Below are 25,650 nucleotides of genomic sequence, written 5' to 3'. Positions count from 1 at the left end.
TCACATTGCAGCCTCACATCTGGAAGGGATTTGGGGGCAGGTTTACCCAGACTATTACAGACAGGGGTTTTGTTATACACATTTTTTTGATTATTTTTTTTGAAAAACATAATCTGATAACCAGAAAATTATTTTGCAAATCAATAAGAATCTGCTAGAACAGAGTGGCTGAGAAAGGCTATTGAAAAAGCCACATTGGTCCTCTAGCAAGGGACCTCAGCTGCAGAGACAGTAGAGAGGAAGGGGACTGGACTTTTAAGGCTTGGCACCAAATTGAAATAAAACCAATGTGCAGAGATAGAGTCCAAAGGGAGCTCCTCTCCTGATTGTGGCACATTGGAACTGAAGTTTTAAAAATCCTTGCAGCCAGGCATAGCTACCATTTCATTAAGGTGGCTTTAGGAATTGGGCAGCAATTGTATTCTGAAAAATGGCATGCATCCTAGCTGCTCCCCTAAGAAAGCAACTTGCAAAATTTCAGAAGACAGCAGGGGTGACCACTTGGCAACACACTGTGGGTGCCCAACGTTGGGCGCTCGCTGCACCGCAACAGGCAGGATCGGTGGGCGGGGTCAGAGGCCAGGCACCCATGGGTACCCATAGCAAAAATGTTGTGGGTGCCTGGGGACCTGGGGCCTCCTGGGATTGGCGCCAGCAGAAGGCTGGTTTCCCTTGTCCCCACTCTATCATAACTCCTAACCTTGGAACCCAAACAGCTTCAGGATTATTTTTCTACTCTACACATCTGCACCATACTTTTAAAGCACCGCAGCACTACTTCAAAGAGGAACAGATCTCCCACCCCAAATCCTGGGAGCTGTTCGTGGAGGGTGCTGAGAGTCTTTAGGTGACCCTGTGGGAATGAAAATAGTGGACATCACCCATATGTGGCTAATTAATAAAATAATTGATTGGATCCCTAGATTCAAAGTGTGGGACTAAAACACACTCTCCAGTTGTTGTTGGACTACAACTCCCATCACCCCTGACCCCCTGGTCCTGCTCGTTGGGGATTATGGGAGTTGTAGTCCAACAACAGCTGGAGACCAAAGTTTGAGAAACACAGTTAGACCCTTTTAATATCTGGACAAGATGGAGCCCATTTGGCCTGATCCAGTAGACGCTCCTTATGTTCTTAGGACCAGAGACTTGACAGCCCTGATTTAGTTATATTTTTATTTATTTCTAATACAGGCAACTTCCAATTTACGTGGGGTTACACATTCCAACACACTACATGTTTAAGTGAAATCGTGTATATTAGAAACACCATTGAAAAAGCCTGCAAACACACCATTCTGCCCCCCTCCACGTTTAGCCTCTTTTTGTGATGTTTTGGGGTCACTTCTGGGTTTGGCGTAATGCGCACATGTGCGGTTGCGCACAAATTGGACATGCCTAAAATGGTTGCTGCCTGCAAATAAACCATTAACAATATTCTAAGCAGTGTACATTATTTTTTAAAACAAACAAACGAGGGGGACGACCCACCATCATACAAAGAATAAGAATGATTTAAAAATTTATCATAAAACCCAATGCAACCTTAAAATGTCCTTCTGAAATAAGGAAGTACCGTATTTTTTGCACCATAACACTCACTTTTTTCCTCCTAGAAAGTAAGGGGAAATGTCTGTGCGTGTTATGGAGGGAATGCCTATGGGTGGCATGCCTACGGATTTTCCTCCTCTAAAAACTACGTGCGTGTTATGGTCGGGTGCGTGTAATAGAGCGAAAAATACGGTATTTCTTGTCTGCCTAAAGTTCAGCAAGGAAGGTGACTGTCTCATCTCAGACCACATCTGCACCATAAATTCAAAGCGCTATGGCACCACTTTAACACTCAGAAGCATCTGGTTGCCACAGTGGGAAGAGGGTACCGAACCAGATGGACCCTTGCCCTGATCCAGTAGGTCTCTTCCTATGCTCATAAAAAAACAAACCAACCCTGATCTGTTGAAGGGAACCCCCAGCAGCTGCCCCAAGTTGGTTCATGCAGACTTAAGAAAAGGAACTACTGACAATCCATCTTTGACATTTTCACTACAGTAGTTCTCCTTATGCAATTACATGGGGTGGGGAGAGAGCATCAAAGGAAACCGCGGCGACGCAGAACATGAAGGTTTATATTGGCTCTCCCCCCCCCCCTCGCTCCAGGTTCCACTGAGTTGATCTTGGCTGCGATGCACAGACAGACATTTCTGCATTCCTCAGAGATTAAGTACAGAAAATATTCAAGAGGGATCCAGCTGCTTCTTGCGTCTTGTAATCACTGTCCTACTTCCAAACACATGGCGGACATCTGAGGAAAGATGAGCTGCGTCTCGATGCTCCGTGCATGCATAGGCCACACCTAGGCAGCTATAAAACCCACGGGTGGTACAGACCTCATGGAATCATAGGACAATACAGTCGGAAAGGACCCCTAAGGGTCATGCAGTCAAACCCCCTGCGACACAGGAATCACAGCTAAAGAATCCCTTCTTGTGGTTGGTTCTTAATTTCCATTATAAATGCAAAACATCACATTAAATAAGAAATTGCCTTGGCTCTGGCTGCATTTGCAGAATTTTCCTCATTGGGATTTTTCCTATTTGGGTACTCTCACGCCTGTATACATGAATGTGCACCATCTCAGAAAACCATTCCCCAACCTTTTCTAAAACCATGGAGGGTCATCTAGTCCAACCCCCTGAATCACAGCTAAAGGACCCCTGACATGGCCAACCAACCTCTGTTTCAAAACCTTTAACAAAGGTGAGTTCTCCACCTTCTGAGGGAGTCCATTCCACCGTTTATCAGGTCTTACTATCAGAAAGTTCTTCCTGATGTTTAGTCAGAATCTCCTTTCTTGTAACTTGAAGCCATTTATTTGAGTCCTACTCTCCAGAGAAGAAAACAAACATGCTCCCTCCTCCATGTGACAACCCTTAAGATATTTAGAGATATCTTAGATATCTCTCAGTCTCCTCTTTTCCAGGCTAAACATACTCAGCTCCTTCAAGCGTTCCTCATAAAGCTGAGTTTCCAGACCCTTGATCATCTTGGTCGCCCTCCTCTGCACATGTTCCAGCTTGGCAGTATCCTTATTAAATTGTGGTGCCCAGAACTGGGAATGGGACTCCAGATGTGGTCTGACCAAGGCAGAATAGAGCATTACTATTACTTCCCTTGATCAGGACACTAGAATAGCATTCACCTTTTTCGCTGCTGCATCACATGATTGACTCTGCAACACATGATTGACTCTTCTATCTGTCCTGAACATCTAATATTCTATCTGTCCTGAACATCAACTTCGCTGAACATCCACAAGTTCTAGCATTACAGGCCTACCATCTGTCAGGGGTTATTAGTGTTCTTAACATTTACCCGGCACAACTGATGGGCATTTTGGAAGGGTTTTGTGGGGGGAGGGATTGTACTTTATATCACTTTGATTCATTTACTTATTGTATATATGTTTTGCAATAGGATGTGTTGCATGTTTCTTGATTTTTTGGTTGTTTTCATGAACTGTTTTGAGATGATCTTGGTTATTGGAAATTACACATAGGTTAAATCAAATCCGTTGCCTGTTGTGGTGCGGTACCCATTCTATACTTCTGTGGGGATTCCTTCCAATATTTACAGAGTGCTTTTCAATGTGGATGGTCATACAGAGGTTAACGGATGGGCCACTGACCTGGTCCAGAAGGACTATTCAAATGTTCTTAACAAGGCCAGGACCTTTCCACCAAACTGGAGCAGTCCAACCTCCCTCCGTCTAAGTCCCCACTTAAAAAAATGAATGACTGGCTTCTATGGTGTGCTTTTTAAAAAAAGTTGCATGCCTGTATATCCATGGACATGAGGTCAAAGCACCAAACCAATTATCTGGCAGGCAGAACGTAGTCTAATGAAGCAGGTCAGCCAAAATGAAGGAATTAACCAGAGCAATGAATCATCGGCTCGTCTGGAGGAGTCAGACCAGGTTAAGTCAAACGTTTGGAGCCGACTCAGCCCTGACCCTGCGGCCCAGTGATGTCACCCTGCTGGGCTGCTGTTACAACAACCTTTCCCCAACCCTCATTGCAATGACGTGAGCTTTGCTTTGGATTTTTCTTAACGAACCAAAAAAGCACCAGATGCAAGCCAAGTGGGAGAAGGATAAGCAATTGAGAAATGGTCCTCAAAGGAATCTCCTCCTCACTGCTGTCATGTTGGGTTGCCAGACCTCAAGGTCTTATCTGAATTCTCCAGATGGCAGGTGGAGGGCTTGAACTTCCATGTGGGCAAGTGTACCTTCAATCATTACACACACAGACACACACACACACACAGAGAGAGAGAGAGAGAGAGAGAGAGAGAGAGAGAGAGATATGAATATTTGTGCTTGCAACTTTCAAACTTCAGCTTAACAGGAACTGGCTGCAAATTATAGCATACACACTCTGGGGAGGTCTGCCCTCCTCCACTACCTTCTCCCAATTAACCTTTGTCTCTAGGGCCCACCCCTGTGACATCACCAGGGGGGGTTCCTCCTGTGACATCACCAAAGAGACAGCCCCTCGATCTAAGGTTTGGGCCCTTATATCTCAGGGTCTGGGGTGCTCCTGACCTGGCAATCCTACATAGCCTCAATACATAAATAAGTCCTAACTATTGTGATGTAAAAATTAGCCCTAAGTGTTACGATGCAAAAATAAGCCCAAAGTATATTCTCTGTTTGCTGCTTCTTCCTGCCCTCCTTGAACAGAAATCCAAATCACCTGATAAGCAGCATCCGAGAACCCAAATGAAATCCTGCAGAAATGAAACTGAAAGTTGATTCCCCTGGGAGTCTGCAGAAGGAGTGTGCATGTCGATCCACCAGTCAGCACTCCTCCCTTCCCCTCTCCCAACTAACCTCCTTCTGCAGGGTCCACCCCTATCTCATCACCAGGGCCACCCCTAAGAGTCAGGGTTGGGCCCTGAAATCTCAGGGTCTGGAATGCTCTTGATCTGACAACTCTACTACTCTGAGCCCAATCCTAAAACATCCTAGCCCCTGAATCTTCTGATCTGGCCACAGCTGTTCAGCCTTGTAGAAACAGAAGCTTAAATCCTTGCTAATTTCTGAGCTGTTTTCCATGTGTGGGAAGCAAGCTGGCAAGGCCAAGTTGAAACCAAGCAGAACTCCAAGGCTGCCTGAAATTCCCCTTCTGATCAGAAATCCTGGTGGTTGTGTGTGTGCCAGAGTCATAGAATCATAGAATTGTAGAGTTGGAAGTAGAGTTGGATCCGCAAAGGTCATTTGTCCCACCCCCTGAAAGCCAGGAATCAAGCTAAAGACTCCCTGACAGATGGCCATCCAACTTCTGTTTCAAAACCTCCAATGAAGTTGAGTACACCACAGAGTTCCAAGAGAGTCCATTCCACTGTTGAGTGGCTCTTACTGTCAAAGAGCGTTGTTCCTAGTGCTTAGTCCGAAATTCCTTTCTCGTTGTTTGAACCCATTGACTCAGGTCCTCCCCTCCCAGAGCAACAGAAAACAAGCTTGCTCCATCTTCCATGTGACAGCTTTTAAGATATCTTTATCACCTTTCAGTCTTCCCTTCTCCATGCTAAGCATCGCCTATTCCCTCAATAGTTCCTCATATATAAGGCTTGGCTTCCTGAACCATATCGGTCGCCCTCCTCTGCACACATTCCAGCTTGTCAATCTCCTTCTTAAACTGAGCTACCCAGAACTGGACACTGGACTCCAGCGGGGATCTCACCAAAGCAGAATAGAGAGTTACAAGAACTTCCCTTGATTTGGAAACTCAACTGCTGTTGATGCAGCCTAGAACAGCATTAGCTTTTGGGGTAGCTGCTCCATGAGCTTGGAATGTGTTTAAGGAAGAGGTGGTCCACCACAGGGCATGACACTGGCCTGTAAAGCTTCAATCTGGTTTTTCAGGGTTTTCAAAGAGTCCCTGAAATGAGTAAAGAGCAGAACCTGTGCTGCTCATGGGCCCAACCCATTGCACCTGGAAAAGTTGTGACGAATCACAAAGCACACAGGAATGTCCCATGCAGAATGGAGGTTGAGAATGTAGTAGCACAGGCAAGGGAGAGGCACTGTGGATCACAAGTCTGACATCTGTAGCAGGTGGTCTGCTAAACCAGCTCCCACTTGCTTGGGTCATGGGCAGTAAGCTCCCTCCTCCTCCTCCTCCTCCTCCTCCTCCTCCTCCTCCTCCTCTGCTTCAGCATTACCCTTGAAGAACTCAACAGGGAGGAGGATGGGATCAAAACTAGAATGAGTTGGTTCTGCTCATTAGCACCACCTACTGTCAGCTTCCATGCCTTCTGCCCAAGCAGTCCCAAGACACACCAGCCACTACTGTTGTCTACCCTAACTAGTGGCAGTTCTCGAGGATTTCAGACAGAGCTGTCTCTCCCAGCCCTATCAGGGACTGAATGTGGAACCTTTTGCATGCAAAGCAGGTGCTCTGTGACTGGAGTGTGGCCCCAGTAAGATTCCAGTCCTCGTGGTTCTGAATAAAGGGCTGGAAGACAGGAAGCATAGTGAGATAGGAAACAGCTTTATTCTGAGCCAAACTATTGGATTTGTCTACACATACTGGCAGCAGCTCACCAGGATTTCAGGCAGCAAGTCTTTACCAGCCCTACCTGGAGATGCCAGAGATTGGAGATGGGACCTTCTGGGTGCAAAGCACGTGCTTTACCATTGAGCTAGGGCATTTCCTGTCAAAAAAATAAAGTTAAGATTCTAGTCCTCATGATGCTAAATAAAAGGATGTATAAAGCAGATGCTCCACCACTGAGCTATGACCTTTCCCCAACTGGAGAGTTGAGCTGGGGCCTCCCAGTGGGTGGATCACTCCCAGCTCTGCCTGCAGGTCAAAGCCAGCCAGAAACCTTCTGCAGCCCTTTCCAAACACGTGGCTGGGCCCTTGAGCCATTTTGTAGTGCTTGGGGTGGGTAGAAAGGGAAACATCTTTTCTTGTCTGAGCGGGAAAGCAGTCTGCCCTGTATCCTGCAAGCGACCAAAACGAAAACATCAGGGGAACCCCCAAAGCTCTGTCCCACCCCTCCAGCCTTTGTGGGAAGAGACTCCCACCCCACCTCGTCCAGATTCTGACATCCTTGCAGCGCATCACAAAACAAGATGTCAACCCCCCACCCTGCTGCTGCTGCTGCTGTTGCCGCCGCCGATTGCTCTTGGCGTTGGTAACCTGTCAAGATGGCCTGCTCCTTCCAAGAACAACAAGGGGGAATGTTAAACAAACTGCTGTCTGACTCTCAAATTTCAGCTGGGACTGAATTCTCTCCCCCCCCCCCCCCCACTTTCCCCTGTAGGCCATTGCATTGGGCTTGGGCTGTCTGTATTTATGATAGGTCTGAAAAAGTCTGAGCATTATCACCCCTTGCAATGCATACTGTATATGAATAAGGGTAGCCAACAGAGGGAGAAAAGTCATGGTTGAGAATAGCTTGCAACATCAGGAAGCAAATGTCAAGCTGCCCCAGAAATAATAAAATCCAATGCAGTCCTCTAGCTAGAAAAGAACAACCTCTCTACTTACATACATACAGGCAAGGTTTTCAGAGCACAGGGCTATTCTGATCTACAGTGTGTGCTATTGATTTTCATTTATTTATTTATTACATTTACATCCCTACCTTTCCTCCAAGGAGCTCAAGGAGATTATGTGGCTCTACACACACACACACACACACACACACACACTTTTATCCTCACAACAACCCTGTGGGATAGGCTACGCTGAGAAAGAGGTTGGGTAACTGGCCTAAGGTCAAACCCAAATAACTTTATGGCTGAGTGGGAAATTGGAACTCCGGTCTCCCATGTCTTAGTCTGGCACTCTAACCAATTGATTAATTCAGAATGTTTTTATTTAATTCAGTTCTTTATTCAAAACGATGAGGAGTAGAACCTTACTTTATTTTTAGGGGAAGGGTCATAGTTAAGTGATAAGAGATCATCATCATCATCGTTTTATTATTTATACCCCACCCATCTAGCTGGGTTTCCCCAGTCACACTGGGTGGCTCATAGCATATATCAGAACATACAAAAATATCAGACATTAAAAACTTCCCTAAACAGGGCTGCCCTCAGATGTCTTCTGAAAGTCAGATAGTTGTTTATTTCCTTGATGCCTGGAGGGAGGTTGTTTCATCGCCCTCAGCTCCAGGGGAAACCACACGGCCATCCAGGCTCCATGCAATTGGAGAGGGCGCTTCGGAGCCAGACAGTAAAGAGCCCTGGTTAACTCTGCATTCCAGTGAGCCACCAGGGAATCATCTGAAAGGCCATCAACATGGGATAAAACATCCTCTACTACCCTCTGGAAACCATTTGGATCCATTAAATGGAGGGGGCGGACCATCCAAAACTGTCCCACCTCCCTGCAGCGGGGAAGGGTCACGGAGAAGTCCAGTTGCACCAGGAAGTGATCCGACCATGGGACTTCTTTTGTTTCACTTTTACTTAGTGCCAGATCACCCACATCCATAGAGGTGAACACCAGGTCTAAGACATGTCTGCGACTATGAGTTGGGCCAAACTTATTCAGGGACAACCCCATGGAGGCCATGCTTTCCACGAAGTCCCAAGCAGCCCCTTGTAAGGTCATGTTGGCATGGACATTAAAATCCCCTAGGACAACCAAACTAGGTGTCTCCAGGAAAACATCCGGCACGACCTGAAGCAGCTCAGGCACAGAATCCTTGGTGCAATGGGAAGTCAGTACACCAATAGGAATCCTGTTCTGCCCCTATTGCCCAACTTCCAGAACATGCACTCAGAAAACTGGGTCATCCCAATAGGACGCCTGGTGCAGGTTAATGACTTCGTAAAAATCACTGCAACCCCCCCTCCCCACTCACATGACCTGGGTTGCTGTGTGTAAGAGAAACCTGGTGGACAAGCAGCGGCAAGGACAGGCCCATCTGCTTCATCCAACCAAGTCTCTATTACACATGCCAGGTCAAGTCCTCCATCCACAATCAAGTTGTGGATGGCAGTGGTCTTGTGAATCATTGACCTGGCATTGCTCAGCAGCACCTTCAGGTCATGTGGGTCTCCCTTGCTGATTCCAGTATCCTTCCAGTCAGGTAGGGATAGTCCTCAAACAGTGACCAGTCTTCAAACAGCACTAATGTCAGATATCCCCAGGTCCGAAAGCCCAAGAAATCAATTCCAGGATCTATGAAGCTCCACTGAGAAGGCACCAGGATGGATCCTGATAAATTCTGCTATGGGTCTGCCCCCATAATTGCTATTTTTGATGCTGGCTCCAAACATGAGCACCAGCCAGAGGGCCCATCATCTTGAAACAAAACGTTGGCAGTGCTGGTTACGCTGCTGGGCTGCAATTAAAGGCAGAGGAGAGAGCCAGTGGTGAAAAACTTGGCAGCAGGCTCTCCATCCCAGGCGGGCTTAAAGGTCAGGCCAGAGAGCCGCTCTGTATCTCCAAGACACCCCATGGAGTGGTGACGAAGGCAAGAGTATGCCTAGGAAGCTGACCTTAGGGACCCTGGAAAGGAGTGGGGGTTTTTATTATTATTATTCGCCCTGACACATCTTAACTTTCAATCTGACCCGCCGATGAAAGGGAACATAAAACACAATCAGGGCTGGTGGAATTAAGAGCAGAAACAGGCAGAGCGAAGGAGCCAACTTGCTGAAAGGCCTTGAGGAATAAGCCACAGGAAGGCAGAAAAGTGTTAACATTCCTCGGCAAAGGTCTGGCAAGAGGCAAGGCTCTTAGAGGACCTGGGCTGTAATAAACAACAGGCAAGGGGGGAGGATGGGGCGGGCGGGTGGCTTCTCGACTTGTTCCGTGGCCTGAAAGGGCCCTGGAAGGCTTCCCAGACTTGGCCACAGCATCTCCCAACTTCTGCAACTCTCTCCAGTCTGTCTTTAAAAAAGAAGAAGAGCCTGTTCGATCAGGCCACTAGCCAGCATCCTGTTCTCAACATGTACCATCCATCCAGATGCCCTGAATAGGAGAAGACCACAAGCAGGATCTGAGTGCAAGAGCCCTCACTCCTCCTGCAGTTTCCAGCAACCAGTATTCAGAAATGGCCTCGGTCTAGTATACCTGAAGGAGCGTCTCCACCCCCATCATTCTGCCCGGACACTGAGGTCCAGCACGGAGGGCCTTCTGGCGGTTCTCTCGCTGTGGGAAGCCAAGTTATAGGGAACCAGGCAGAGGCCTTCTTGGTAGTAGCACCCACCCTGTGGAATGCCCTCCCATCAGATGTCAAGGAAATAAACAACTATCTGACTTTTAGAAGACATCTGAAGCAGCCCTGTTTAGGGAGGTTTTTAATGTTTGACGTTTTATTGTACTTTGAATTCTGTTGGGAGCCACCCAGAGTGGCTGGGGAAACCCAGCCAGATGGGCGGGGTATAAATAAATTATTATTATTATTATTATTATTATTATTATTATTATTATTATTATTAACATTCCTGCCTCTGATCCTTGAGGCAGAGCATGGTCACCATGGCTAGTAGCCTTATCCGCCATGGATTTGTCTGGTCATCTTTTAAGGCCACCTAGGTTGGTGGTTGTCAGTCATTGCCTCCTGCAGAAGTGAGTTCCACAGTTTAACAATGCACACTACACAAAGGACTTTGTCTGGGAAACTGCTAGGCAAGTCCACCTTTGAACACAATCTGAACAAAGACATCTTATGACCCAGACCATGTTGATTCAGACGCACAAACCTCGTGGTGCATTTAGCCCCTAAAATTTCCCACTGTACCTGTATGCACTATGATATTCTATCCCGCTAAAATGTTGCATAATACCAGTAGCAGCTGGCATTTCCCAACAGAGTTGACTCTGCATCTCAGGAAACTGCAGGTCATGGGCAGGAAAGTGCCCTATTAAAGCCAAGTATTTCAATACTTTCTGGGCAAATACGGAGTGAAGGGAGTCTTGTGTATTTGGTTTTGGGGGTGGGATCTGCTCCTCTTTTGTTTCCAGCACAACTTTCACGAGCAGGTATAAATTTTGCTTAGGCTTATACTTTTTTATTAGAAACCCGAAACGAGACCGCTCTACCGTTTTCATAGTCCATTAAGCCTCCCTACCTGAGCTTTGGGACACCTCATCATTCATTACCACTCATTTCCAACTCCTGTAAGGACCTGGACAAAGATTTCTTAGTCTGGGAGCTTTATGCTATATCTTTGCTTACTTGTTCTGCCAGTGGTAGCATTGTCCCCTCTTTTGTTGGACAGGCCAACACCACTGGCTTAAATGCCCCTTCCTCCCGCCACTGCCCCCCAAAAAGAATATTTTCTGCATTTTTCATCTCTTCTGCTGCAGGCTCCTTCATTGGTCAGGGACATCACAGTACAGTGGTCCCTCGGGTTACATACACTTCAGGTTACATACGCTTCAGGTTAAAGACTCCACTAACCCAGAAATAGTACCTCGGGTTAAGAACTTTGCTTCAGGATGAGAACAGAAATCGCACAGCAGCAGCAGGAGGCCCCATTGGCTAAAATGGTGCTTCAGGTTAAGAACAGTTTCAGGTTAAGAACAGACCTCCAGAACGAATTAAGTACTTAACCCGAGGTACCACTGTATTATGGATTTCTGAGAGACCCCAAGGATCATTTAGTCCACCCCTTAGAGGAATCACAGCTGAAGAATTCCTGACAGGTGGCTGCCCAACCTCTCTTGAAAAACCTCCAAGGAAGGAGAGTCTACCACCTTCTGAGGGAGTCCGTTCTGCTGTTGAACAGCTCTCACCATCAAAAAGTTCTTCCTAATATTTAGTCAGAACATCCTTTCTTGTCATTTAAATCCACTGCTTCGTGTTCTACGCTCCAGACCAGCAGAAAACAAGCTTGCTCCATCTTCCATGTGACAGCCCTTCAGATATTTGAAGATGGTTATCATATCTCCTCTGTCTCTTCTTTTCAAGGCTAAACATACCCAACTCTTTCAACCGTTCCTCATAAGGCTTGGTTTCCAGACCTCTGATCATCTCTGTTGCATTCTTCTGCACACATTCCAGCTTGTTTATATCCTTCTTAAATGGTGGTGTCCAGAACTAGACACACAGGATTTCTGGTGGGGTCTGAACAAGGCTGAATAGAGATCAATCAGTTCCACTTCAGACACAAAATGAAGAGATAGAACAAATATAGGGGAACCTTTTAAAGTTACATTGTACAATCAGAAAGGATTTGGGAAGATACCAAATACAGTGGTACCTCGGGTTAAGTACTTAATTCGTCCTTAACCTGAAACTGTCCTTTATATATATATATATATATATATATATATATATATATATATATATTCAGTTTTTCCTTTACAAATTAATCAACACAATCATGTTCTCAGATTTCCAATTTTTGTACTTCCACCAGCTCCTCCACCAATCATCCATATTTACTGTCTTTATGCATTTTCTCTATATAATATTGCCAATTAGATATCCTTACGTCTCTATTTCTTTTTTACAATACACCTTCGACTATCACAAAACCTCTTTAAAACCCACTAGCATTATCTGTTCATCACAGATGTTTTCCAGATAATCCGAAAACTTTGCCCAGTCCTCGATGAACTTGTGATCCCTCTGGTATCTAATTTTCCCAGTCATTTTATCCAATTCTGCATAGTCCATAAGTTTCATTCTCCACTCTTCAAGGGTCGGTAGTTCCTCTTGTTTCCATTTTTGGGCCATTAATATTCTTGCCGCTGTTACTGCATATTGGAAACCTGAAACTGTTCTTAACCTGAAGCACCACTTTAGCTAATGGGGTCTTCTGCTGCTGCTGTGCCGCTGGAGCACGATTTCTGTTCTCATCCTGAAGCAAAGTTCTTAACCAGAGGTAATATTTCTGGGTTAGCGGAGTCTGTAACCTGAAGCATATGTAACCTGAAGCGTATATAACCCGAGGTACCACTGTAAGCAGTTCAGGGCAAAATACGGTGTTGCCAAGTACCAGGGATGGTAAACTTTTAAGGTCCTGTGGAAGAATGTGCTCCCCCCAGCCCTCTTCATGTAGCCCTTAGGACTCTTCCCAGCGTCACATACCCTCTCGAGCCAGACCACTCCTCCTTGCGTGGGATGTCTGCTTGAACTCTGGCAATGACTCTCGCTCACCTGGATGAAGAATAGAGGGGGGGTGTTTGCGTGTGTGTGCAGAAACCAACCAACTGGACAACAACAACATTTACATATATTTTTCTGCCCAGTTTCACTTCTAGCTCCACACATTGCTGGCAGGTGGCACCCAGGTATGTTAGCTGGACCTGTGCATTTTAAAGGAGAGCACCTCTTTCTGAAATTTCATACCTGATATTGATTTTTTTTATAAAAAAAAATTAGAGCATTTGCACCCTGCTTTCCAGCCGAAAGGGACGCAGGTCGCGCTGTGGGTAAAACCTCAGCACCTAGGGCTTGCCGATTGCAGGGTCGGCGGTTCGAATCCCCGCGGCGGGGTGCGCTCCCGTCGTTTGGTCCCAGCGCCTGCCAACCTAGCAGTTCGAAAGCACCCCCGGGTGCAAGTAGATAAATAGGGACCGCTTGCCAGCGGGAAGGTAAACGGCGTTCCGTGTGCTGCGCTGGCTCGCCAGATGCAGCTTGTCATGCTGGCTACGTGACCCGGAAGTGTCTGCGGACAGCGCTGGCTCCCGGCCTATAGAGTCAGATGAGCGCACAACCCTAAAGTCTGGCAAGACTGGCCCGTACGGGCAGGGGTACCTTTACCTTTACCTTCCAGCCGAAAAGGCACCTGGAGGCACACATTAAAATTACAAGGAGACAGCCTACACCCACAGGATTACAATCAGAAAGACATGACACACAAGGAAAAAGGGAGAGACGGAAGCAACCCCAGGCACCAATTGTTAAGTAGTAGTTCTGGCATGCTCCGGTTTTCAGACGAGGCCCTACTCTGGGTCCCTTGACCCCAGTTGAGGTCACTCTGTTGTTTTTAGTGAGGTGTGTTTGAAGAAGTAGCTGTTTTCAAAGGCTTCTGGTCCATTTCTGACAGTGTTTTGAGTTTCAATACTGCTTTTAGACATTATTACTGCATTTGGCCTTTGTTAACATTTTGATTTTGCGATTGCCATTCAGAATGGGGAATGTGACATGTTTTTAAATTTTGCCTGAAGTTTCTGATTTGTTAGTAGCCTTGAATATGTGTTTTAAATTATCATACCGTCCTCTAGGGGGTCAGTATCATCCATTACAACCAGCATGTCGTGAGCTCTCCCCTTGTTTGCTAATGGAAAGCAAGTAGTATTAATCTTAGAATCATAGAATTGTAGAGTTTGAAGGGATCTTGGGGATCATGTAGTCGAACCCCCTGCAGTACAGGAATCTTTTATGCAACGTGGGGCACAAACTCACAACCCTGAGATGAAGAGGCTTATGCTCTACCAACTGAGCTATCCCAGTTCAGAAACAAAAACACAACAAGCTGTTTTATTCTGAGTTAGACCCTTGGCCCATCTTAGTATTGACAGGGCTGATAATGTCCCCTTCCCAAAACCCTGAAGAACCTCTGCCAGTCAGTGTAGACAGTATTGAGCTGAATGGGCCAAGAATCTGACTCAATATATGCCAGCATATTTATTAGGACTATAGCTCAGTGGCATAAATAAATCAAAGACCTTCCTTGGTTTCTAATTATAGGTCGTGTGAAGACAAGCCTTCCTTTTCTCTGCCCAGAACCTCCTGACAATCATTGGGTGACCCAAGTTCTAGCATTATTGAAAGAGTGTATGGGGATTTCCTACCTAGCAGGGCAGCCTGGATGATTCTAAATAGGAATCAAGTTTTGCAATCTAATCACTCAAGTCTGCTGTACAGGGGGAAAGTTTTGGGTTTTTTATGAACCAGGATGAAATGCTGTGAATGCATCTATTGCCCTCTGCTGGACAAACATTAGAATTGCCAGATCATATACATTTTGCCTCTGTGGGATCTGTTGTTATTTGGGGGGGGGGGTGGTTTCTATTCAGCACTCAAAAGCCATGCATGGCTGAAATGTGTCTTTGAACTCTGACTGTGCCTATGGGTAGGGGACAGAGAGGAATTTCTTGTTTCCTTTCTTTTGCAGAACTCTTTTTTATTAAAGTTTTCCATAATATAGTAAGATACTAGAAAACCAATGTAAATGTTAAAAAGCAGATTTAGGCGACGCGGGTGGCACTGTGGTCTAAACCACAGAACCTAGGGCTTGCCAATCAGAAGGTCAGCAGTTCAAATCCCTGCGATGGGGTGAGCTCCCGTCGCTCAGTCCCAGCTCCTGCCAACCTAGCAGTTCGAAAGCACATCAAAGTGCAAGTAGATAAATAGGTACCGCTCCGGCGGGAAGGTAAATGGTGTTTCCCTGCGCTGCTCTGGTTCGCCAGAAGCGGTTTAGTCATGCTGGCTACATGACCCGGAAGCTGTACGCTGGCTCCCTCAGCCAATAAAGCAAGATGAGCGCTGCAACCCCAAAGGCATCCGCGACTGGACATAATGGTCAGGGGTCCCTTTACCTTTTATTGACATGGTCTCATAGGAAAAACTGTGGCAAGTGGTTATGAAATTTACAGCCTGTTTTATTTTAAAGGAAAATGATAGGAAAATGATATTAACACCAAATAAATTGGCAAATATGTGCAAGCCTGTGTCAAATAAATGCTGGAAGTGTAAACATAATGAAGGGACGTTTTTTCATATGATGTGGACATACGAAAAAATACATATAAAAAAAATATGAAAAAGCTAAAAGCTTTTGGGAAATGATACATAATGAAATGGAAAAGATATTTAAACTAGCTTTTCACCCTTCAGTTACCTCTCTCAGCAGCCTCCCTTGCAAACATGCAAAGTAGCAAAATAAAAATTAAAAAAATGCAAAGAGCATGGGGCTTGCTTCCGAGTAACGCACGTGGCGAATTAACAGTCGACAATAACAACGAAGACGGCTCCGTCGTCCTTGCAGAGGAAGAAGGAGGTGGAGGGAGAGGGTCGAACCCAAGTGATACTCTCTCCGCCGCTTCCCACTGGCTCTGCGCTCCGCCAATCATTTGCCCTTGCCCTTGCTGCTGCCCGGCACCACGATGGCGCCCGCGGAGCCGGAAATTTAACTTCGCTGCTTTTCCAGGAACCGGAAGTGCCAGCTCTGAGGCAAACTGGGCAGCGGGGAAGCAGCGGGGTCCTGCTCCTCCCGGGCCCCGCTCCTCGTCCTCCGGCGGCGGCGATGAAGCTTCTTCCCCCGCGCCGGGCGGGGAGGCGTTTCGTGCTGGGCGCCGCAGTGCTGCTGTGGCAGCTGAGCGCGACCGCCCAGGCGGTGGAGCCCATCAGCCTGGGTTTGGCCATAGCCGGCGCCGCCGCCTCCGCCCTGACAGGAATCATCTCCTATCCGAAGCTCTACTGCTACTTCGCCCACTGCTGCCTCCAGAAGCCTGGCGCCCGCAGCGGGACAGGTGAGCTACTGGGCGGGGGGGGCGGGGAGAGAATTTCGCGTTCGGGTTCTGTGACGTCAGTGTGCGGCAGCCCAGGTGGGCTGAGCTCTGCTCAGAGGTGAGTGGTGTGCATGCTCTGACATCAGAGAAGGAAGGTGGAAACCAGACGCTCCCACTGGTGCCAGGGAAGAGGTGGGGAGTGGCAGTGCAGGGTCCGCCTAAGTGTTTCTGTGGATCAGGAGATGACTGCTGTGATATCGCAAGAAGATGATGAAAGGAAAGAGTGTGCAGTTGTCAGGGAAGGAGAACCTTTTGGTCCAAACAGGTCAGTATTGCTCACACCAACAGGCAGCATCTCTCTCCAGGGTTTCGGACAGGGATCTTTCCCAGCCCTACCTGGAGGTGTCACTGAGGACTGAACCTTGGACCTTCTGCATGAGCATTGCCTGCTTTATTACTAAGCTGTGGGTATCCTTTTCCCTCCTTTTTTATTTGCTCCATTAGGCACTTTGACCACGGAACCCCTGCCCCCACTAACAACTGGATATGAAGGTTGAAAGAGCCAAGAAATTGTGACTCTGCTCAAGAAGCCGAGCCTTTCTCAGGGAATTTTAAGGGGTTTGGGCTAGATAACCCTTAGGGTCACTTCCAGCACTAGAATTCTTTTATTCATCGTACTTCATGGCTTACTGGAGTAGTGCTTTTTCATACAGGTTGGGTTCCCCACACTAGTCTTTGCCAGGCAAAAAATTATATGCTTGCACAGAAGGACTTCAGATTTCCAAAATGCTCTTTTAATCAGTTACTCCTTTTATTCACCCCCCCCCCAGTGCTTCAAGAGGGTTTGGATGACCGACTCTTTGGGCAGCATCTGGCGAAGAAGGTGATTGTGAAATCGCTTACTGGATTGTTGAATAATCCAAACCCGAAGAAGCCTCTGGCACTCTCCTTACATGGCTGGACTGGGACTGGCAAAAACTTTGCTAGTAGGATAATCGTGGAGAGCCTTTTTGAAGGAGGCCTCAACAGCAAATTTGTACATCAGTTTGTATCCACTCTGCATTTTCCTCATCAGCAGAACATTTCCCAGTACAAGGTAAAAAGATTGATTGCATTTTAAGACTAGATGTAACTATTTCCTTACAGCTGTGGTTCTGGGGTAGGGCTGCAACATGTCCTTGAATTCTGAAAGTGACTCCTGCTTGCCTAGATGGAGAACAGAGAGGGGAGCAGGAACTAGGAACTAGCCTACCCTACAAAAGTACAATGTACATTAATTGTTCGCTCTTGCTTCTGGCCCTTGCCTATCGCTAGCATGAGGCCCTCAGGAGGGTGTCTGGAAGGGTATGTGTCTCTTTGTCTGAAAAAAGTTTCCCACTGAGCTGAAGTGTTCCTACTTTTGAGTGACAGAAGGGAGGGAAGGTGGGTGGGGACTTCGCCAGAACCACCATTGCCCTGCTCCAAGCCTACACCCCCTGAAGCAACCCCCTGCTATCTTTAGAGCCCTCCCCACAAGCTGAGAAGGCAGGTTTAGCAATACTGTCAATAAACAGAACATGTTCTTTTGAAATAACAAGGACCAGTTGCAGATGTGGATCCGGGGCAATGTGAGCAGCTGCCCAAGATCCGTCTTCATATTTGACGAGATGGACAAGATGCACGCTGGCCTCATCGACTCCATCAAGCCTTTCCTGGACTACTACGAGGAGCTGGACGGTGTGTCTTACCGGAAAGCTATCTTCATCTTCCTCAGGTTAGGAACAAGCCTAGATGTGAAGCTGCAAAAGTACTTCTAAATTTAGGAGCTGGCACTAAAAGCTCTCGTCTCCATCTTTGGAATATGTCCTGAAGAAAGATTTCATTACCATAGCCTAAGGCTTTAAATTATTGATCATCTGGTGGCAGGGAATTTTCTTCTTCCAGCTTAGCTTCTTGCTCTACTATCATTAATTTACTAATTGCTTTCTAAATGGCCATTTCAAGACAATTTACACAGTAGGTAATCAAAAAGAGTTAAAAGACAGAAAAGCACCTAATACATTTAAAACAAATCAAAAAACTTTAAGCACTGGGCACTCATAGTAAAGATCCATTTATCCAGCTGGGAAAGTTTGTCAGAACAAATATGTCTTCAATTGTTTTCAGAAAGTGCAGATGGTGGGCACCTGCCATATCTGCAAAACTGGGGCAGCCACACAGAAGGCCCTGCTCCAAGTTATTACAGAATGGGCTTCTGAGATCTCTTGAACTTGCAGGAGACACTTCACCACAGGGATCTACAGGGCATGTAAGGGATAAAGTGTTCTCTCAAGTAATCTTGAGTGGTGGCCACCAATCTATATAGCTTTAAAAGAGAATTAGACAGCTTTATGGATGACCATTGTCCTGATCCAGCAGGCTGCTGTTAGTTAACATGGTCCTAAACTGTATAGGGATTTACATATCAGTACAGTCATAACTCGTGTTGCGTTTGCTTCATGATACGTTTTTTCAGGTTGCGTCCCGTGGTGACACAGAAGTACCGAAAGGAAGTACTTTCGGGTTTCGCCGCTCGCACATGCGCAGACGTGCAAAATGATGTCATGCGCAGATGCAGGTTGCGTTCTGCTCATGTTGCGAATGGGACTCCGGAACAGATCCCATTCGCAACCAGAGGTACCACTGTACTAGTATCTTGAACGTGGGGTCATAGCAAACTGGCAACCGGTACAAATTTTGCAAGGTTTTAAAAGCTGGCACTTGTTGAAAAACGCCTTCCTTTCTCACTTAAGTAATGCAGGGGCTGAAAAGATCACCGAAGTGGCGCTGGACTTCTGGAGGAGGGGAAAGAGGAGGGAGGACCTGAGCTTACGGGACCTGGACCTGACCTTGTCTGTTTTCAATAACAAAAACAGTGAGTAATCAGGGATATTAAACCTCCAGTCCTTTTTTATTGATTGAAATACGTGTAAACCATACTTTTGTGAAAAATAAGGTGGTGCTGTGTATATGCTGCTGTACGCTGCCATGTTACCTTGTGTGAATTAGCAGCATGCAAATAAGATAAATCAATGCTGCCTAACACAGGGGTGGGAATCTGTAGGCCTGGGGACCAAATGAGGCTCTCAGGCCCCATCTCTCTGGCCCTCAGAAGTCTTCCCAAGCTCACTTCCCCCCACCCAGCTTAACCCTGTGGCCAGCTTGAGCTTCTTTTGGCTGCCCGGAATCTTTCCTTGAAAAGTGACTCTTACTTACCTTGATGAAAGACGGGGGGTGCAGTGCTTTTTTCTGGGGGTACTCAAGAGTATGCAGGACCAGCACATTGGGGTGTGTGAACCTGGCTTTTGTTTGGTGAAACTAGCATGTACGAAAGTTAATAATCCCATCCATTGTTCCTCCACTGGCTCTGCCTACTTTTACCTCTGGTCTTACCCTCCACTGGCATGTGGCCCCTGGAAGGTTGCCCAAGTGGGAATGTGCCCCCCCCCGACTAAAAAAGTCTCCATTGATTACATGAAGAACATCCCAGCTCAGCAAGTAGTGCAAATGAAACCTCTAGTGACACAAAATCATTATTGTTTGGCTTTTTACCAAACCGTTTGTGGTCCAGCACATAGTTAAAACTGTGGAACTTGCAGAAAGCAGTGATGGCCACCAACATAGATGGCTTTAAGAGGGGATTAAACAAATTCACAGAGAAGAGGGCTAGCCTACTTGCTACATATGTTCTGCCTCCACGACTGAAGGCCGAAAATGCCTCTGAATAGCACTTGCTGGAAACCACAGGAGGGGAGAGGGCTCCTCTTGTGCTTGGGTACTGCTTGAGGGTTTTATGTTGGGGCATCTGGTTGGCCACTGTGAGAACAGGATGGTGGACTAAGTGGCCCATGGGCCTGATTATGATTATGTTATGATTTTGGCCATAATTTCCTATACTATGTGTTTAGTCCCTCACCAAGCTTAAATTATTGTATTTGGGGCATGGAGTGTACTGTATTCGGCTTTATTTTATTGTATTTATACCTTAAGCGATTCTGGACAAAATGATAAAATCAAAAAGAAAATTAATATATGAAAGAAAGAAAGAAAAATATTTCCCCACCCCATACCAAACAAGATCGCTACCTTCCTTTGCAGGTGGCTTTTGGCACAGCAGCCTAATCGACAAACACCTCATCGATTATTTTGTACCCTTCCTGCCTCTGGAGTACAAGCATGTGAAAATGTGCATTCGGGTCGAGCTTGAATCCCGCGGCTACGAGGTGGATGAGGACATTGTGACCCAGGTCGCTGACGAGATGACTTACTTCCCAAAAGAAGAGCGGATCTACTCTGATAAGGGATGCAAGACTGTTTGTACAAAACTGGATTTCTACCTGTAATGCATATATTTATAATTACCTGATTTTCGAAGAAAATGAACCCAATCACAGAACTTTGAGAAACTGAATCTTTTTTTAAAAAAAAAAGATTTTAAATTATGTAAAGAGAGGAGACAGCTCAATAGTTTCTCAGAGTGGAAGGAATGACGAACCTGATCCTACAAATTACTCAGTCCTGTGGCCTTGTGTTGTGGTTTGGTCCACTCCAGAGCATCTTTTACTGATGCCTGTCCTGTGAAAACCACCTGAATTTTTCCACATCTGCTTTATGGACCAGTATTCTAGAGTGACTATGTCTGTGACTGAGTTCTAATGAGATCTCTGATGTTGGAACCACCTCCCAATCTTCTTAAAAATTATGACTTCTCCCAAGGAATGAAGGAATGTTCTTGAGGCAGCTTAGGAAAAGACGTGTAGCTTTCCATGAGCGCCAACTCTTAAATGGTTTCAGTAGTAGCGGCAGAGAGAGCTATGTAACATGGTATTTTCAAACTGTTTGCAGGGGTGGCTTTCTGTTCTTTGAAAGTGTTTGGGGGGTGGGGCAGTTCATCAACAAATTGGCCAGTATGGGTGGAAAAACCTCAATGAGGGAATACTTGTGGGGGTCAGACTGGCTTCCATCTTGGCCCCCATCTCCATTCAGCAGCAGAATATTTGCGCCCTTATACATGTGAGGAGTGTAACAAACTTACCCACTGCCCTGTCAGCAGATGTGGCCCTCTAGGCCACTCCCAGAATCCTTTGCAATGTGCAAGGTGTGACACAAAAGATTCCCTGACCCTCAAAACCTTAAAAACCACTGCCTTAAATCTCAGAATGCAGGGGGTTGTGAGAGATTTTTATATTCAGACTAATTTATGTGTAAACAAATAAAACAAATTCAGAAAGGCTTTTTGAAAACAGCACTCTCCATCAAAAGGAGTATGTAGTAGTCACTGGTGGCACTAACAAGGAGAGTTTTTTTACCTGCCTTAATTCCCACTTCTCTTGGCACCACTGAGGCAAAAACAGGCAGGGGTTTCCAGGATGGTTTAAAGTACAGGTGGGACAACTTTCACTCCTGCTGTTTTGTGGGTTGTGACAGCTTTCCAGGGGCTGATTTCAAGTGGTGGGGAAACCACGTTGGATTTTCATCCCAATAAAGCCATCTTGTGCTGGAGAAGAGCAGTTGATAAATCAAAGCTCTTGTAGGGCAGAAGGAAAACAGCTTTTCTCGATCTTCCTGAACACAACTTCCAAGTTCTCAGCACTATCCTCTGAAAGCTCTCTCGGTGTATCTTCTTACTTTTCCAGCTTAGCTTTGAGAAGAGCCAGTGAATCTAATGTTAAAAAGGCACTTGTCAAAGGGTGAGAGTGAATCTTACGAAGAGCACAAGTGCTGCTGTTGGATTATGCAGTTTTGTGTCAAGAGGTCCTCATTTCAACACTTGGCAGCATCTAGCTCACAGGCAGTCAGCCTGTGGCCTAATTTCACATTGGTGGCAGGAAGGAGTGTGGAAGAGAGAAAAATAGAGAGGTTGCCACACACACTTTTGAGTTTCGCTGTTAGCACACATCCCAAGAGGAGGAATCTGTTTGATATAGCAGAGTTAACAGCTGCCCTTAACTGGGCATTTTTGTGTCAAGTCTGGGCATTTGTGAAGAAATCGCTCTCTTTCGCACGTAACTCACCAAACCATGGACAGGGACAGTTTTCACTATGGCTTGGCAGGACAAACCCAGGGGTAACAGCTGTCACAGTGATGGCTGCACAGCAACTGCTACAATGTAGAAACAAGATTGAGTAGCAGGGCAGTATCACTGTAACATACTTTGCCAGCCGAGAAGTTCAAATTATTGTTTTAAGCAACCGTAAGTACAAAAAACCCACACACATTTTGATGTGTCAACTGAGGCATTGGATTAAGCCTACATAAAGTCAGTTGCACTTTAGTCCTCTTGAAATCAAGCTAAGATTAGTTAAGAAAGTCCCCTGTCCCTTCCTTCTACCCAACTCCCACTCCCATTTTTTCAAAAGCCTCTGTAGGAGTGAAGAACTGAACAAAGTGTGTTTGCAGGGTGGGGAGATGGTGAAACTTCCTTGCTGTGAACTACATGTGAAAGAGTTTGTCACAACCAACTTCTTCACACTGATTTTAAGTGCAACACATCACTTAGGCATCAGGCAGGCATATTCTGTGGTGGGAGGAGGCCCTGTTGAACTCGGGGGGACTTGCTTCTAAGTGCACACAGAGGATTGTGCTCTTATTGGTCTGCCTCAAACCCAGAACCAGCCAAAAGACATGGAGCAAATTGAACTAGGTGCTGTTGGGAGAAGACTACAGCTTTGTGATTTTTTGATTTAGAACTACCCGATTATGCCCTCCTGCAACTGATTTTTTAAATAAAATTGTAAAATAATGGGTCAAATGTCTCTTTGTCCTGCATCTATTGAGTTAAAACAGGGGCAAGTAACCTTTTTCACAAACCATGGACCACTTTCCCTGGAGGGGGGGGTTGTAAACTGCTGATGGTGGGTGAGCAAGTTAATGTAAATGACACTAATTGTACAGTAGGATACTTTTATAGTCGACACCCCCTTCCCTGCCATGCAAATAAGTGAAAGGCATTGCCAGCATAATTTGACCAGATATGGCTGCATTCTCTCCTCATTGTTGGAGGCAAATTTTGCCTCTGAATGCCAGTTGCTGGGTATTACAGATGCGGGGGGGGCAGCTGTTGGGGTCATCTGATTGGTCACAGGATCCTGGTCTTTCAATGAAGTTGCTCATCTCCTAGAAACTGGCTTTTTTGACAAATCAGGCTCCCTGGACAATGAACAAAACCACAGGGAGGATTAAGAAGGCAGAAAGACAATAGGAGAGCGCAAAAACCTTTTACTACAGCAGCTTGTGGCAGTTGAAGCTTACTCTTGTATCCAGAGTATCAGAACTGCAGTTTTGAACACCTGAGCAAATAAAGAAAGGCAAGAGACCTGTTTTATGGTACTTTTGTCCAAGATTTAATACAGATAGCAGCAACTGAACTACAATCACTCCATAGAAGTTACAAAACGTAGCCCACACTGGCCATTTTTAAAATGAAATAAAAGTTTCAATTTTTTCACAACTACTGATTCTGATCTCCTTTCTCAGCCACATATGAGCTGTTCCTCTGGATTCTTAAAAGGGGAAACACAGAATCAAACCTCACACTCTGAACTTGTTACACTGCCAATTTATCCTTTGGTGATTTTTCTGGCCGTTGCATTCCCAAGTGGCGAAGAAGTCACTGTATTTCACTACGGGGCTGTGGGGCAACCCCGTGAAGAATGAGAAGGAACATCATAACCTCATGGTGAGATAAAGTGAGTACACACTCAACCAGCACACTTCTGTCTCTTGGCAAAATATCTGATAAGATGGTGTCCAGGCTACAGGAGAATAGGGACTGTGCAACCAACCTCTTTCATGCCTAGTCCCTTGCAGTGACTTTTTACCGCAGCAGGAACCTAAGCGATTTGCCCTAATGCTCAGTGGCCTTTTATTGTACCGCTACACCCAGACAGAGCTCAGTTGGCAGCTCCTGCTTAAACAGGATTCTCTCTACGGCCACACACAGGCTTATAGCTGATAGCAGTCACACTCAAGAACAGACCCATTGAAATGAAAAGGACCAACTTGAATCATAGTTAATTTCAACGGATCTACTTTTCCTAAAACTCCATCAAACAGGAAGTTGCAGAGTAGCCTATTCTATCTGTTCAGATGCATCTGGAGTTACTTGTTTGCTGTGGCGCACATACACATCCCAGCTGCATTTCACACATTCATGTTCTCATTCCTTTAAATAAATGCTGCTTAATTAAGCCTTACAATAGCCTTCACCATCCTGTGGCCCTCCAAATGTTTCAGACCACAACTTCCATCACCCCTAGTCAAGCATCTAGAGGGCCCCAGGTTGGCAAATAGGGCTAAACATATTTATTGCTGCGGTGGGGGGCAGTTAATTGACCCAGTTCTCCCCACCATACCCAAATCTCTGTAACATTAATAAAAAATTTATCACCATTTTGAAGGATAGAGGGATAAGAGATACTTTTAAAAATATGTTCCTTAATTTCCATTAAAAATATATACAGGTAGGATGAGTGAGAGGCATTATTTGGAGAGGAAGGGTTCTAGTCCTTGATTTAAACCAGGCTGTCTGACCCTGGTGTCCTCCAGAAGTTACAGCGGGGGACTACAACTCCCATCATCCCTGACTCCTGGCCACACTTGCTGGGGTGTGGGTGCGCTGACTGGAACTGGGAATCCAACATCATTGGGCGGGAAGGCATACTGGTTTGGGGAAGAACAAACCAATCAGGCTACGTGTAACAGTGAACCCAAAGTTAAATCCCCTTTCAGACTTATACCAAAGCTGCAAACCTCGTCAAAAACTCTAGGGTAATGTTCCAGCCCATCAACAGGCAAATTATACACACACACAACACTCCCCACTCCTTTAGGGACAGTGTTTTGTGCCTGGAAGGATGACTGTCAAGATTTAAGGGGCAAAGACATACAAATTCATGGCCTATTATAGCCAGTTTCCCTAAGCTCAATGTGATACCTAACTGCATTGTTACAGCCGAAGGTGGATCAGCTTTAGAGTCCCATATACAGAGAGGACCCCACCTTTTCTTCCATCCATAGGGAGAGCTGGTCATGCCACTGGTTACCTGCACACTGAATAACTTCAAGCTTCCCTAGGAAGATGCCCTTCCACAATTTGCAATGCTTTAACCAACAGATGGAGAAAAGCACTCTGCTTCCCAATGACCCCATGAGCTGAAATTCCCAAAATGACACCCGGGAGCAGGTACGGATGCC

General features: G+C 46.0%; 1 protein-coding gene across 1 annotated transcript; it reads left to right on the top strand.

Moving 5' to 3' along the window:
* The first annotated feature begins 16,134 nt into the window (after nt 1-16,134).
* Nucleotides 16,135-20,850, top strand: LOC128406818 (torsin-1A-like). Its single transcript, XM_053374537.1, has 5 exons — nt 16,135-16,457; nt 17,267-17,532; nt 18,014-18,189; nt 19,208-19,329; nt 20,553-20,850. The coding sequence occupies exons 1-5, from the start codon at nt 16,232-16,234 to the stop codon at nt 20,795-20,797; spliced, it is 1,035 nt and encodes a 344-aa protein (XP_053230512.1). The 5' UTR covers nt 16,135-16,231; the 3' UTR covers nt 20,798-20,850.
* Nucleotides 20,851-25,650: the final 4,800 nt, after the last annotated feature.

The sequence above is a fragment of the Podarcis raffonei genome, chromosome Z (genome assembly GCF_027172205.1).
Source record: "Podarcis raffonei isolate rPodRaf1 chromosome Z, rPodRaf1.pri, whole genome shotgun sequence".
In the NCBI taxonomy this organism is placed as follows: domain Eukaryota; kingdom Metazoa; phylum Chordata; class Lepidosauria; order Squamata; family Lacertidae; genus Podarcis; species Podarcis raffonei.
This window is presented reverse-complemented; position numbering and strand designations above follow the sequence as displayed.